We start from the raw sequence: 15,587 nt of genomic DNA on the forward strand, positions 1-15,587 counted from the left end.
AATCAACAAATTACTGGTGCTTTATCGGGCTCCTAGTGGACTTCCATAAATGGCTGTTGCGCCATGTTTGCATCACAAGGTGAGCAGGACCGGCGAGACTGCATCTCTGTTGTAACAAGATCTGACCTGATTTCCTGGTGCCTTACGCTGGGAGTAAGCTCCATTGAACTCAGTGGAACGGAGCAGACAGGGCTTGTACTGTTGATAACAGAGGTCTCCCTTGCCCAGTGCACTGTCTCCGAGTATGGCTAGCCAGGTGCCCCAGGGAAATTCATGAGCAAGGAATAGCCATGTTGAAGGTGATTACTGCACGGAACAAACTGGCAAATGTAACATTTTAAGCGGAAACATAAATAACCGCTGGAAACGTTAATGGCCATCCACCAGGACTGTTTTGGCAATGCTTTTAATTCCCCGTATCCCCTAGTGTGTGAAATGGTCTTATTTTCCTCTCGGAGGATAGCTGGGGACAAGCATTCTGACTTGATTTAGTTGCCATGCGGTGTAATGATGCAGAAAAGTAATATCGCCGGGTTTGGTGTCACAGTTTCAGCGTAATAGGAAGCTGATTGGCTTCATTCCTTCTCCTGGCTGCCTTTTCCTCTTGTATAAATTTGATCTAATTGCCGGCCTTATCTTAAGCTGCTCCTTAAACGACCCCTCGTTAGGTCTACTTAAGGCACATGTGTCTTTGTGTGTTCTGCAGACTACAAAACACACACGCACGCAACAAAAATTGTAATGAAAATAGAAACAACACTGCAGTGTGATAAAAGCTTTCATTAGACGATTCCTTAATGGAAACCTGCTGCACTCCCTTGATTGCATAATCAAGAGCTAATGAAATTGTCTTGGTAACAAGAGTGAGGGGGTTGTAGAACATCCTCTCTTGAGACTGAAGTGGAAAGACAGTCGTGCCGTCGTGAAGAGGAGGCTATTGATTGTTCACAGTTTGAGTCTGATTTCCCTTAACGCAAGCTAAACAACGGGATCATCTCAAAACTTTATTGTTATTGTTTCCTTGAAAGTTACCAGTTTTGACTTGTGGGAGATACAAGCACCACATGCAGCTTTTGGAGTAGCCGCAGAAGACAGAGGACCACAGTTAGCCAAATAGTTATCAGGAGTCTAAAGCAAAGCTGACCACCTGTACTGTTTTGCTAGTGTCAGCTCTGGAAAGATTTTGTGAAATTGGGAGGGTTGAGGAAGCAAGTAAAATAAAACCAGTCAGCTCCTTCTCTTGATGAAAGCCATCCAAGGTTGGAACACACCTCCAGGCTTTCACTTTTTGTGAGACTTCCCACAAACAGGGGAACAATATAAGGTAAAGGGACCCCTGACCATTAGGTCTAGTCATGGCTGACTCGGGTTGCGGCGCTCATCTCGCTTTATTGGACAAGGGAGCTGCATACAGCTTCTGGGTCATGTGGCCAGCATGACTAAGCCACTTCTGGCGAACCAGAGCAGCACACGGAAACACCGTTTACCTTCCCGCCAGAGCAGTACCTATTTATCTACTTGCACTTTGAGGATGCTTTCGAACTGCTAGGTTGGCAGGAGCAGGGACTGAGCAACGGGAGCTCACCCCATCGTGGGGATTCGAACCGCCGACCTTCTGATCAGCAAGTCCTAGGCTCTGTGGTTTAACCCAGAGCGCCACCCGCGTCCCTGGGGAACAATATATGTGGCTCTAATGACAGTTAATGTCTCTTTCCACAGGAGGAAATCCCAAAGGGAAGTTCGCCCTTGGCATGGTTCAGAATGAATGGAAGGTGTATGTCAAGAGACCATTAGATCGGGAAGAACAGGATGTCTACCTTCTGAATATTACAGCGACTGATGGACTGTTTGTAACACAGAGTGCTGTGGAAGTGATTGTCACAGATGTTAATGACAACAGCCCTGTCTGCGATCAGGTTGGTTGGCAACATATTTTTTTTAACAAAATTAAAAATAGAGTGTTGTTGTCTAGGTTTATATATCACACCTTCCCATTGGCAAATTTAAATTGGCCAGTGAAATGCCTGGACAATGCAGTACAAAATCGTACCAGATAAGGCATCACAAAGACCAGGGATGTATATTGATGCTTCTCCATATGTTGACTACAACTCAGACATACATCATTTTATTTGTATGTCACCTTTCCAGAGCTACAACCAAGCTCAAGGCGGCTTACAATATGACAGTATTTACATAATTACAAATGTAGCAAAAGTAGTCATAAACGATAAATAAAGCATTCCAAAAAGTTTGACCATATTGAACAATTTCCATATAAATCGTAAAATCTGAAAATAAAGATAAAGTGGTACCTTGGTAATTGAACGGCTTGGATCCCGAACAAATCGGCTCCTGAATGCCACAATCCCAGATGTGAGTGTTCCGGTTTGCGAACGTTTTTCAGAAGCCGAACATCCGACGCGACTTCTGCAGCTTCTGATTGAGTGCAGGAAGCTCCTGCAGCCAATCGGAAGCCATGCCTTGGTTTTCAAACCATTTTGGAAGTTGAACAGAATCCCGGAATGGATTAAATTTGAGAACCAAGGTACAACTGTACACAAATTAGTTTGCCCCCTCACCAACAAAAAACCCTCAACCCCAAGAGCCTGTTTAGTAGCCTCTACTTTTGTAGCTGGAGTCAGTCCAGGCCCCACCCTCCCAGGCCAAGTGAAAAAAAGCCTGCAAAACGGGATAGGTCTTCTAGGACTCACAGCCAAGGTGGTCTTCTATCATCCCTGAGTATCTACTTAATTTATACTGGAAAGCTTGGGTTTGTATTTTCTGTACCTTGGTTTTTGGTTTTTTTGCAAGTCCAATGCTGAGATGTCCATGAGATAATGAGAAATTGGAAATGTGAAGCTGTCATTGGCCCACCTAGCTCAGTATCGTTTACACGGGCTGGCAGCAGCTCCCTGGTGTCTCCGGCAGGGGACATTCCCAGTCCTACCTGGAGATGCCGGGAATTGAATCTGGAACCTTCAGTGTGTAAAGCAGATACTGTGCTGCTGAGCTATGGCCCCTCATTGCGCAAAAGCCATCTCTTTTCTAAAGCCATACATACAGTTTCACTCACAAAGCAATCACCTTCTGTCGTTTTGGGTTTTGGTCCTCAGGTCACATATATGGCATTGTTTCCCGAGGACATTCCACCTAACAGAGTCATCCTTAAAATGGGCGCCAAAGACGCGGACATCGGATCCAATGGGGAAATTCGTTACTCGCTGTACGGCCCCGGGAACAACAAGTTTTTCTTGGAACCAGAAAGTGGTAAGTTGAAAATAGTCTTCAGGAATGGTTTAATGTTGGAAAGATGGCTCTCTCTGTATGGTCCACATGTCACACTGAGGAGTTTAATGCTAGATTACTGCTGAGCCATAGAAATGTGCGCTGCTGATTCTCATAAAAGAAGTTGTGTAAATTGTTCTGGAAGAGGGTGTGGTTACGTCTGTCTTTCTTGAAGAAGGAGCAGAAGAAAATTGTTAGGACTGATGCTGCTTTGAAAGGTAAGGCAGGATCCCTTTGTTAAATGTGTGCCAAAGAGAAGCAGAAGGAAGTACTGCTGGGTCGAGCTGCAATTTATCCCCCCCCCCCGGGGGGGGGGGAAAGGCCCAACTGGTCTGATTGGCCAGCCAAGCCCTTCCCCAGGAGGAAGCCCACCCAAAAGCCCACCAGTCACCGGTAGGCCAGACCCCTGTCCCCCTTGCCAGATTGCTGCAAGGCCTCAAAACCGCCCACCATCAAGGTAAGCGGACTTGTTAAGTAGAAGGAAAACGGGGGTGACCATGAGAGCAGAGCTTTCCAAACTGTGTGTCGTGCGAACACTCCCCGTGCTCTTCCTGGGGCTGGAAAAGGGTTAGTTTAAACTCCGGTTTGCTAGTAAAACTGAATTACTGTGTCATGAAATGATGCATGTCTAAAAAGCGTGCCACCAGCATGAAAAGTTTAGGAAGCTCTGCGTTAGAGGGAACAATGGGGACAGGAAAAATAACAGCTCACTCCCCAATGAAAAGACAGAGTAAACAGTACAGAGGCAAGGTAGCTTACAGCTTATTGTGCCGAGTAACTGATGCTTGAAAAGCTAGATATTCCTAGGGATGGAGTAGAGGTATCATCAACTCCTTGATTTTTTTTACCTAGATCTGAGGAGTCTGTTTCCCTGCAGATCGATATCATGTAAGCCTGTCATGAGACAATAAAAAAGAACCAGTCCAGCATCCTTTTCCCCATAGTGACCAACCAGGTGCCTCTAGGAAGCCCATGTGCAACAGAACATAAAGGCAGTAGCCCTCTCCAGTTGTTCCCCCCCAGCAACCAATATTATGCCTCCGAATATGGAGGATGAACACAGATATCCTGATGCACAGTAGCAGCAGTCAGAACCCTATATGGAGGCCACAGAGACCTCCTATGCCTGGCTTCAGACAAGGAAGGTGAAGGAGCCGTTACACTTTCTGTTGCTCTACGAAAATCTCCCACACACAAACATAACCTGCTGCTGTCTTTTGATGAAGCTGGAGCTTCTCATTTGCTGAGGCAAATGCTGCATTTGCTTGCTCAGGGGAGATTTGTGTAAGCAGGCAAGGACCTCCTGCTTTGAAGAGACAGCCATAAGGGCTGCGGATGAGAGGTTTGTGTGAGGCATGGATGTGAGACCTTCCTTTTTCCTCTCCCAAGGGCAGGGGAGAAGAAAGGAACCACTGCTCCCACCGCTGCTGCCCCACACAGCCTATCCACAAGGCCTGCTGAGGACCTGATAACAGGGAAGGCAGAGAAATTCAGTACAGTTTGCACTCAAAGGAAACCTCCATGATTCACACTTTCCCAAAAAAGAATACACAGGCTGAAGCAAAACAGCCTTCAAAACTCGAACTTATCCAAATGTTGCAATGTGATCCTGCAGCCAGGTGATATGTACAAAGTGCATTTATTTTTTAAAAAATGAACGTACTGGTGAATGTAACATAAAAATGCATTGCAGCGAGGAAAATTGGTTTGCAAAAAATGTACATACTAGGGGAAATTGCATAGGAAAAAAGTGTATGTATTAGGAGAAATATACACTAAAATCCTTATTAATTTTCATGTGGACTTTTTTTTCTTAATTCAAACAGATGTGGAGAACGCAACTTAAGATGGGGAAAACGAGAAAACCTAAATTGACAAATCCATCCATCCTTAAGTGTCAGACAGATCCCAACAGTGGTGGGCAGGAGGGAACATAGGAAGTTGCCTTATGATGAATCGGGCTATTGGCTCATCTCAGGAATGGCTCTCCTAGTGGAGCAGGAACTGCAGCAATAGCCTCCCAGCAGCTGAGCCTCTGGTGCTTACTGGGAGGAGCAAGGTGGCAGCAGGTTTGGGGCTGTGCAGACACACTGGTGTGTCACAGTAGCTTCCTCAATTAATGAAAGGTTCTGTTGGACCTAGAAAGAGGCCAAGCTTGGCTCCAGATTTGAGCCCCCACCTCCAAAGTTAGTTTCTCCAATTGACACCAAGTGACAATATGGCCCCCTCCATAGTGTGTCTCTCCCAAACCACAGGCTTACCTAATTGAAAGGTTTGGGTCTGGGAAACTGCCCTCCATTTCAATTTCCTGTGCTACATTGGGAGCTTCAGGGCATGCTGGGAAAATCGTAATGACCAGCAGCTTCTCAGACCAAGGCACAGTGGGAGAGCCAAAGCAATGCCAGCGGCTACCCACAGTTGCTAGGTGCTGGCATGCAGCAGAAAGCATTGCTTTTCTCATGGATCAGGAAGAATATCTGCTTATGTTCAATGAAGTTGCAATCAGATGGAGTTGCTGGCTAATTTTAACATAGCACAGATACTGAAAGCAGAAAGCTCCAGTAAGTTTGGTGCTTTGCCATATCCCATGCAGTGAGAAAGACACGAAGAAGGCAAGGGTTATGTGCTGAGATAGTAAAGAAGCTGTGATGCCACTTTAAAAGCACAGAGACCTCCATGGTTAATTAATTATCCCATCAGCAGGTGCAAGGAGTTTGTGCTATCAAAAAAAAAGGCAATAACATTTTGTAAGTATATCACCGAAACTGAAGGATGTACAGGCACTTCCAGACTGTCACCATCTTGGTGTGGGACTTAGTCACTTTGCTGACAGGTTCAGGCTGTGAAATTATTGTTGAGAGGTCTCGTACAACAAATCCACTACCCCCAAAGAAAATAGTTTTAGCAATAAATGTGCTGGAATGTACTGCATAACACTTGATTTAATACGACATCATCTAATCTCCATGCAAACAAATTGGAACCATTGTTGATTAAGTAGACAACATCGTCTAATCTCCCTGCAAGCAAATCAGGATGAGTGCTCAATAAACAGGTCACCAGGAAGCACCTACTGTGGCTGGGAAGGCAGAGTACAACCTAGGACAGTGTGCACACAGCTCTCTTCAGAGCAACAGCAGTCCATGTGATTGGTAGGCATTATGGATGCTTTGGACTGGACAGACCTAATACTAGAAGACTGTCCTTCCTTCCTTGCCTGATCAGCAAAACAGTAGCCTTTGCCTAATGTTCTCCAGCTTCTCTTTCAAGCTGCAATTCCAGCAACTGGCTTCAGGGTCCTTGGAATGAAGAACACAGCATCCAAGTGTAGGTCTGAATCCAACAAACACACCTTGGTCTGGCTCTGGCAATGTGGTAGAAAGTGTTGAGTGAACACGTCTGTCATTGGCTACCCCAGTTATCATGTCTACATGCTGCATGAGTGGTAGTAGACCTCTGAATACCAGTTGGCAGGGGGTGGGGGAACGAGGAGAGGACTAATGACCCCATGTCTTACTTGTGGACTTCCCAAGAGACAACTGGTTGGTCACTTGGTGAAGCAGGAAGCTACACTAGATACAGGCCTTTGGTCTGATTCTGCATTTCTTATGATTGCAAAACCCATGAGTTGTCAAAACTTTGGCATGCCACCACCTGTCCTACGTGTTAAGTCAAAAGTTGTTGAAATCAAAAAAAATTCATTGTGTAAGAACCAAAGAAGGAAGAGAAAAATCTGGTGGTTTGCTTCAACTAAAATCAATGGCTTTGCATTAACTATTTGAATAACAAAGCATGTTTGCTTCAACTGATAATGATTTTGGGCACATCCTTTTATAGAATCATTTTACTATGTCCTTGGGACAAGCAAACATTCAAAAATACGTATCCTCCTGAGAACTGCAAGTGGAAGGTAGCTCGGGCAAGAGAGCTTTCCCATATCCCATAAAGATATCAATGGAGGCCTGGGGGCCTGTTGCACAGTGTGTGATGGGGCACAGTAGACTGCAGTGTGGGAAGCTGGAATTGCCTGAATTTGGGTGGAAGCACTTGAGCAAGATGCAAAGGGAAAGAGGAGATTGGGCAATTCCTTTCTGTGATATTCCTTTTGCTCAGTTCTCAGGTCGTGAACCATTTTGAAAGTGAAATTGCATTGCAGCAACAAAGCAATAGTAATAGTAACAACAAATGGCAAGAATGATGTTGACTCTGGTTTCATTTCTCCCCCCATTTTCCAATCAATTGATTTTAGGGGAACTCAAAACCTTGGCCCCATTAGACCGTGAGAAGATCCCTGTGTACAACCTGATTGCAAGGGCAACGGACGGAGGAGGCAGGTTTTGTCAGTCTGAAATCCATCTCATCCTGGAAGATGTTAATGATAACCCACCAGCGTTTTCTTCTGACCATTACACCGCATGTGTCTATGAGAACACGGCCACTAAAGCTTTGCTGACGAGAGTCCAAGCCAACGATCCTGATGTAGGTAAGTCAATAAGACTGCAATGGACGCAAATCACAAATATTTTGTAGGTTGGCAGAGCTTGCAAATCTCTGTTCTTTGCCTACATTCTTCTACTTTCTGCTTTCTTACACCAGTAACATCGGAACACTAGTAACATCAGAACATAAGAAAGTGTCTTAGTTGGACCATTGGTCCATGTAGCTCAATATTGTCTACACAGACTGCCAACAGCTCTCCAGGGTATCATACTAGGGACATTGCCAGCCCTACCCAGAGATACTGGTAATTCAACCTGAGACCTTCCTCATGAGGAACATGTGCTGTAGCACTGAGCTACAGTTTGTGTTAAAACCAATATGGAATGCAGCATACAGCCTTTGAATTCCTTGTAAACACAGTGTTCTTCTTCTCAAATCTTAACTTGCACGATGACTTCTGAGTACCAAAGTTTTGATTTTCCAATATGAATTATTCAAAACTTGGGATTCGTATTTTGAAATCCGAACTTTCAGAATAACAGTAAGGGAGTCTTTGAACTTGGAATTTCAGGTTAAATGTTGGCGTTTAGATCTCGGGTTCAGACATTTTTAGCGCTTGGAAATGCAAGTGTAAAATTCCTTGCAAAATTTTATTGCATCTACAGTTCTCTACTTTTGTGATGCCGTAAGCCAGGGCACTTGATGTCCGAAATAAGCGATTACGGCAGTTCAGAAGAAAGCTTGGAGTCAGCAGCTTTTATGGTAATGATTACTAGTAGAGACATCACTTGAAGCTTTCATTCTATAATTTTCATCCTGCAGACCTTCAATTCTCCATACTGATTAGCTATTAGGGTCAAATGCTAGTAACGCAAAATGCTAGTAATGAAACATGACAGTATTGATATGTGGATATTAAAAGGGAGATCTCTTGATTCAGCACTCTGCTAATACAGCTATAAATCTTTCCATACTGAAGACATGAAGCCATCATACACACTTGCCGTTTGCAAACATGCCCTGCACTTGGTTTTATGGTGCACTTTAAAAGTTTATTTCTGTTACAGAAGAGTGGGGAGGGGGCAGAGTCAAGAGGGCAGCTTCTAATTATTAGTTTGGGGAAAAGTTACTAAAGTTTTTACGATGCACAGGGGGTGGGGGGAATGGGAAGCATCCTGTGAAAGAGACAAAAAAAAATCCAATCTCAAGATGCTGCAGAAAGAGTAATTCATGTTTTTATTAGTGACTAATGAGAACAGGCCTTCCTTGGGGGGGGTGTTCTGCAAGAAATGGTACAACAATTAATAAGCTGTACTTAAAACATACGAAAATCTCCAAATACAATCTCAAAAGTAACATATTTATATAAACTCTCATTACTATCATTCACACAGAAATTCCATTGTCAATAACAGTGTTGTCTCCATATCTTGTAGGAAAGCCTGTTCTCGCTGAATTGTGTTGGGCACTCTCTTCTTTTATTTTTTTTAAAAAGTGCATTACTCTTTCTTTAATATCCTGAGATTGGTTCTCTCTTTTTTGTCTTTTGGGATTTTAAAAACCCTGAAGTAGGGAAATCCTGGGGAGAATGACCTCCCTAACACCCCTGTGTATAATTAGAAGATAGTTTGTCTCATCAGAACTACATAATTCAAGCAGCTGGTGGTAATCCAAGTAGCCACAACCAGGTAAACTAATTAAATGCTTCACAGACATGCTCCTCATACCTTTTCTCTGTGTCAAAGGCTGGGAGGGGGGGAGTCTATGAAGTAACCTTAAGACATCTGTTACTTTCAAACATCACACAAAACCATGGTAGTTTGTGCCAGCCTTCGCAAGCCAATGCCCTTGAGATGTTTTGAACTATACTCCTATCAGCTCCTGCCAGAATGGCCTCTGCAAAGTCTCCAGCCTATCTCTGGGCAATGAAACTGGAGGAACAATTTCACCACATTTCTCTGTGTCAGGGGAAAGAAATTGTAGAAGAGTTTCTTGGGGATGATGAGGCACGCCACTGTGGGAAATATTTGGCAAAAACTCTGTAGAATGGCCTTTTTCTGGGGAACTAAGGAAAGGGGAAAATATCGGGGGGGGGGTTCCCTTTCAGAAAAAAAACTATTCTGAGAATATTTGGCTCAGCTCTATAATTTGTTATATACAGAGAAGCATCCAGTTGTTCAGTTCCCCTTCCTTGTTGAAGTAGTACAACCGAGGCATAGGTTTATCACCTCAGTGAAAACGTAGCTCAGAGATGTGCAGGAAAGGGACCCACGAACTTACTCAGTAGCCCACTGTGATTTTGAGCTTGGGAGAGGATGGTCATAGGTGTTGATGGCTGACTAATCCAGATTTAATGATCTTCAGAACTGCATAGCTGAATAAGAAGTTCTTTCTGCCCCAGCATTTTCTCTCCAGTGGTGTTGCAAACCATCTCCTCTTGCTTATCCCTGCACCTGGTTATGAGAGGTGTTCTCTGTCTTACTCTCAACGTTTTTGTCTTCATGTGGAAGGAAAACACAACAAATCGCAAAGGATCTCAAACCCATTATAAGGCATGCTATATGTTTCTCCTCATTACATCTCAGACCAGGAGAAATGGATCCCATGTGATGTCTCCATACCAAACAGTTACTAAAACGAAATCTTCCAAATCCTCACTGACAAATAAAAAATCCAAGCTATCTGTAACCCCATATTTATGTGCCGTATAACCCACCAATGCCTTCTCTTGAGGCCATGGGGAATTCTAGCAATACAAATAAATAACAGTAATGATGGATGATAAAGCCATCATTTAAATGCCTTGCATTTGTGATGGCTTCTGAATGCTCGGCCACATATCCTCTGTGTATCAGAATAGAGAGATAATAAAATCATCATTTAAATGCCACATACTTTTAATGACTTCTGAGTGTTTGGAAATGTATCCTATGTGTATTGACCCTGCAGATGATAAATGGTAAAATTATTGTTTAAATACCATTTGGGCTTAATGACTTTTTCTAGGCTTATGATACTGTCTCGGTTATATTAAGAAGGGTGGTTTTTCTTCTTCTTGTCAAGTCTTCCTCCATAGAGGGTGATCTAATCTTTCGTAATGCAATTTAAGCGAGAGTCCGTGTTCTGTTTTTGTGGCTGCTCGTTACGAATATGGTTGGAGGAAACGGAGTCCCCCAGATCCCTCTGGTGAAACAGCTGCACTTCTGCTATATCAGGCAGAAAACAAAAGTAATTTTCCGTTGCTTTTGATCATCTTCGTCCCCCTGCCTTCTTTTTAATTTTTTTTTTTACCATGCATTCCTGTCACTGCAAAAATACATAAAATACCGACACAAAATTTTAAATTAACAGAATATGCCTGGGAGGAAGATCAGTAGCTCTGGTGTGTCTGATTAATGTCAAGCTTTTAAGTTTCTGCTTTCGAACAATGGGGCCGCAATTCTGCAACTGCCTCTGAGGATAAGGAATCACCAGCTTCAGTACATTGTCACTTTTACAGCAATGTTCTTTGTTTTCCGTTTCCGTTGCTGGGCTGTACAAATAAATACATCAACATGGGAACGTATATGGCTTTGCTTTGGCATTTGTGTTTAATTGGGTTTCAAGTAGCTGTCCCGCTACAGTGGAAAGAAATTTGGCAATCACAACAATACTTTCCCTTCAGGTCTCGAGTCAGCTTCAGCGTACGACTCCCTGTAATTCCGCAAGTGGCTGTGGTTGGCTCTAGTGTTTAGCAGACGTCTCCACCCCTGAGTGTTAACAGAGAAGGATGGGCACCAAGAGACAAGACACTTTGAAATAAGAGCAGTTCCAAGTGGCAGCTTCCCTGGCAACAGGAAACAGGAAGTGGAGCAGGAAGTGCCTCAAAGGAGCTGCCATTTTGAACTGTGAACAGTTGCTATGTTGTCCCAGGGTGGTCCTGCTAGCCTGTTCAGCACAATCTGTAGAGGAGATCTCAGATTGCAAAACGGGTTACTTTTAATAGATGTGAGTGTGATAAGTTACGCTTTATTTCTCCCATTTTTCTTCTCCCACTTTCTCTCAGCAGCTTCATTGGTCACACCTTGTCCCTTGCCTCTTACAACATGGACAGTGGTTTTTGTTTATTCTCTTTGACTTTCTTCCTCCTGCCGAGTTTGGTAATTAGAATGTTGACTTAATAGTCGTTGTCAGGCAGCCTGATACCTGAGGCAGAAAATCCAAATACCACCCATCCCCTATGGGAATGAAAACAATATGCAAAATAACTGACAATTTTACTATCTTCCACAGTGCTCAAAAGTCTATTGCCCGAGGGATGCCATCTCATCTTGCTTAATGGTGGTGCCAGCCCTGATCACCGCAACTTAAAAGAAGTGCAGTTAACTCTGTTCCAGTGCCTGATGTCAACACAGAGCTCTGATTGGCCTATTGCACCAGCCCTTTCCAGGAGTTCTGCCTGAGCACGGGAGGGAAGAAAAACGTGCAGGAGGCAGGCGACACATGTCCCATCCCCACCCCAATGCCCCTGTACACATTGCCACCCCCAACCTTCACATGTTTACATGAAGTCTTCTAAGCACATCAGCAGGGTTCCTGATCATAAAGAGGCTTCTCAGTACATTTAGTCAAACACGCAAAGGTGTCTCCTTTAGACCTTCCAGCACAACCTGGGCAGTGTACCTGCCCAGTTTGCACAGGATTCTTGGGGCAGGATTCTTGTACACATAACCGCTCCTCCCCAGACACACTTTTTGGCCTCATACGTTCTGGTGGGATGGCCAAAGACATCTCTGTGTCACAGTTCACTGGGAATGGGCATCCCAAGCAGTACAGGGATCAGAGGAGAGAACAAGCTGTCAGCCCCCTGGCTCGGCAGTCTGCGTAGTCTAAAGCAGGCAAAAAGAAAAGTCTTGTTCTGGAACTAAGGAGTGGCACTTCAAGCTAGGCACAGAAGGTTATGTTGCAGAGGCAGGGTGAGGAGATCAGCAATCATGCCCTCTTGTCTGGCACATTATCACACTAGGAAACAAGTTGCTTCAGCTGAGGGACAGACCATGTCCTAAAGGTGGCATTGTATTAGCTCCCTGGGTCACCTGACTGGGTACCATATCAACTGACAGAGCTTGTAAGGCTGCCCAGGTGGTACCTCTGCATACCACCGTGCAGCCTGAGGCTCCTTCAGCTGCCTCAGTGGTGCAGGAATTTGGTGTGGCGATCACTCAGGGTCCCCGGACGTTTCACCGTCTATTGATCCCTGTGCCACCACTTTATTTCTCTCTGCCACCACCCAGGCCCTACCTGGTACAATACTGAGTCCAGTCAGGGTTAAATTAGAACATAAACTTCTGTTTATTTATTGCAGTTTAACAAGCGTGTGGTTTCATAAACGGTATCAATTACAATCACGGGGTGCCTATCCAGTCCTATAACTTCTGCTACCTGCTCTCACTCACTAAACCACCTCTCAGATATCTACTTGTCTTTCTAGCCCCTAACTGTTCCTGACTCAGCTTATTTAGCTACACTAACTCATCCTACCCACAAACTCTATCCCAATTCACTCCCACTCCAACCAACCACCCAACTCCCAACAAACTCCTCCCTTTGCCCCTCCCAGAGCTGGTTTTATAGTCCCTCTGACTCCACCCCCCTGGGTCCTGATTGGGTGACCTGTTTAACTATTTCCCCTCCAGCACTTTCATATGTTAACGTCACACATGGCCTCTGAGAATTCCAGTTTGCCACCTTGCCCTCACCCATCACCATCTTGCTCTGTTCAACATGGGCTCTGTTCATGTTTCTGTGTCTCTGTGTCCTTTTTTGAAATGCAAGCATAATTGGATCTCATCTCATGAAATGCTGAAATGATTACCTCCCTTCTGGACTCTTATTTCTCACAGGGCAGATGTTACAACATTGGTCTCCTTAATCAACAACATCTTCTGTTTCTTCATCTTTTCTTCTTAGGTGTGAACAGAAAGATTGTCTATTCCCTAGCAGATTCTTCAGGTGGCTTCTTCTCTGTGGACAAATCCTCGGGAATCATCATCTTGGAGCATCCATTGGACAGAGAACTCCAGCCATCGTATAATGTCACTGTCAAAGCCACAGACCAGAGCATTGTGCAGACCCTGTCCTCGTTCGCCACGGTGACCATTACGGTTCTGGACATTAACGACAACCCTCCTGTCTTTGAGAGGAGAGACTACCTTGTTTCGGTGCCTGAGGACACCTCGCCCAGTGCTGAAGTTCTCTCCGTTTTTGCCACAAGCAAAGACATTGGTACAAATGCAGAGATCACCTACATCATCAGGTCTGGGAATGAAAAGGGGAAATTCAGGATCAATTCAAAGACAGGTATGTAAGGGAACGGAAGTGTTAAAGAAAAGTATTTAAGTTTTACTGTTTAAATTTCTATCCTGAAGGTTCAGGAAAGGAAAAGGAGACATAACAGGAGCAGCAGAAGACTGGTTGTGTTGTGTGTGGTGGTGGTGTTGTTGTTTAGTTGTTTAGTCGTGTCCAACTCTTCGTGACCCCATGGACCAGAGCACGCCAGGCACTCCTGTCTTCCACTGCCTCCCGCAGTTTGGTCAGACTCATGCTGGTAGCTTCGAGAACACTGTCCAACCATCTCGTCCTCTGTTGTTCCCTTCTCCTTGTGCCCTCCATCTTTCCCAACATCAGGGTCTTTTCCAGGGAGTCTTATCTTCTCATGAGGTGGCCAAAGTATTGGAGCCTCAGCTTCAGGATCTGTCCTTCCAGTGAGCACTCAGGGCTGATTTCCTTCAGAATAGATAGGTTTGATCTTCTTGCAGTCCATGGAACTCGCAAGAGTCTCCTCCAGCACCATAATTCAAAAGCATCCATTCTTTGGCGATCAGCCTTCTTTATGGTCCAGCTCTCACTTCCATACATCACTACTGGGAAAATGATAGCTTTAACTATACGGACCTTTGTTGGCAAGGTGATGTCTCTGCTTTTTAAGATGCAGTCTAGGTTTGTCATTGCTTTTCTCCTAAGAAGCAGGCATCTTTTAATTTTGTGACTGCTGTCACCATCTGCAGTGATCATGGAGCCCAAGTGTGTATTACTTTGATCATATTCACATGCTTTTGTAAAGTACTCTTTGCAACAATCCTATAAAGTACCCTACTAATATTACTGTTATCATATGACATATGGGTGGAACTGGCATTGACCAATGATGGTTCATGGTGTATCAACATTCAAAATGCAAACTTTTTGGCATGTAGCACATGCTAGAGATCAAGGATAAGTTTGTTCTGCATTTTTAAGTGAACCAACCTTAATTTGCATCTCCTGAACTAATCTGCCAGTTGGAACATCAATTATCCTCTGGATTTCATACTTCTCTGGATCGTCTGATAACAGTTCTTGGCTCAAAAAGCATAACAAAGTACATTTTTAAAAGCATAACAGGCTGGAATGTGTTCAGAAATAGGTACATGGAGACAAAATGTGCATCTAAATGCTTTTCTGTGGTAATACTATCATGGAGAGCCATTGTGAGGTAGTGGTTAAAGTGTTGCACTAGGATCTAGGAGACCAGGTTTTAACTCTCCCAATACATTATGCAATCTCATCAATTGCCCATAGGCTTCAGTATAATTGTCCAAAGTCAAGGTGTTTAAATCATGCACTGAAAGAACATAAATACTTGGAATTATAAAAAGTAGGTATACTGACATACAGAACCAGTCTTACAGAAGGCCAGATAATGCTTACCCCCTTTAGTTTCTAGTTTCAGTATATACATCCTAGTGAGGAGGATAATTATTTTCAAAAAACCCTTAAGAAGCCATAGGGTAGCATAACGACACGTGCCTACCACCATCAGTCAGAAGTTAACACAACGA

At 44.1% G+C, this 15,587-nt stretch overlaps 1 protein-coding gene across 1 annotated transcript in view; it reads left to right on the forward strand.

Moving 5' to 3' along the window:
• The window catches only part of FAT3 (FAT atypical cadherin 3), a 462,771-nt gene that overhangs the window by 381,157 nt on the left and 66,027 nt on the right, over positions 1–15,587 (forward strand). The window contains exons 13-16 of the mRNA XM_083439019.1: positions 1,720–1,916; positions 3,117–3,270; positions 7,538–7,771; positions 13,678–14,067. Coding sequence (XP_083295145.1) covers positions 1,720–1,916; positions 3,117–3,270; positions 7,538–7,771; positions 13,678–14,067 — 975 coding nt within the window. The remainder of the gene's footprint in view (positions 1–1,719; positions 1,917–3,116; positions 3,271–7,537; positions 7,772–13,677; positions 14,068–15,587) is intronic.

The sequence above is a fragment of the Podarcis tiliguerta genome (assembly GCF_965153285.1).
Source record: "Podarcis tiliguerta genome assembly, chromosome: 4".
Classification (NCBI taxonomy): Eukaryota; Metazoa; Chordata; class Lepidosauria; order Squamata; family Lacertidae; genus Podarcis; species Podarcis tiliguerta.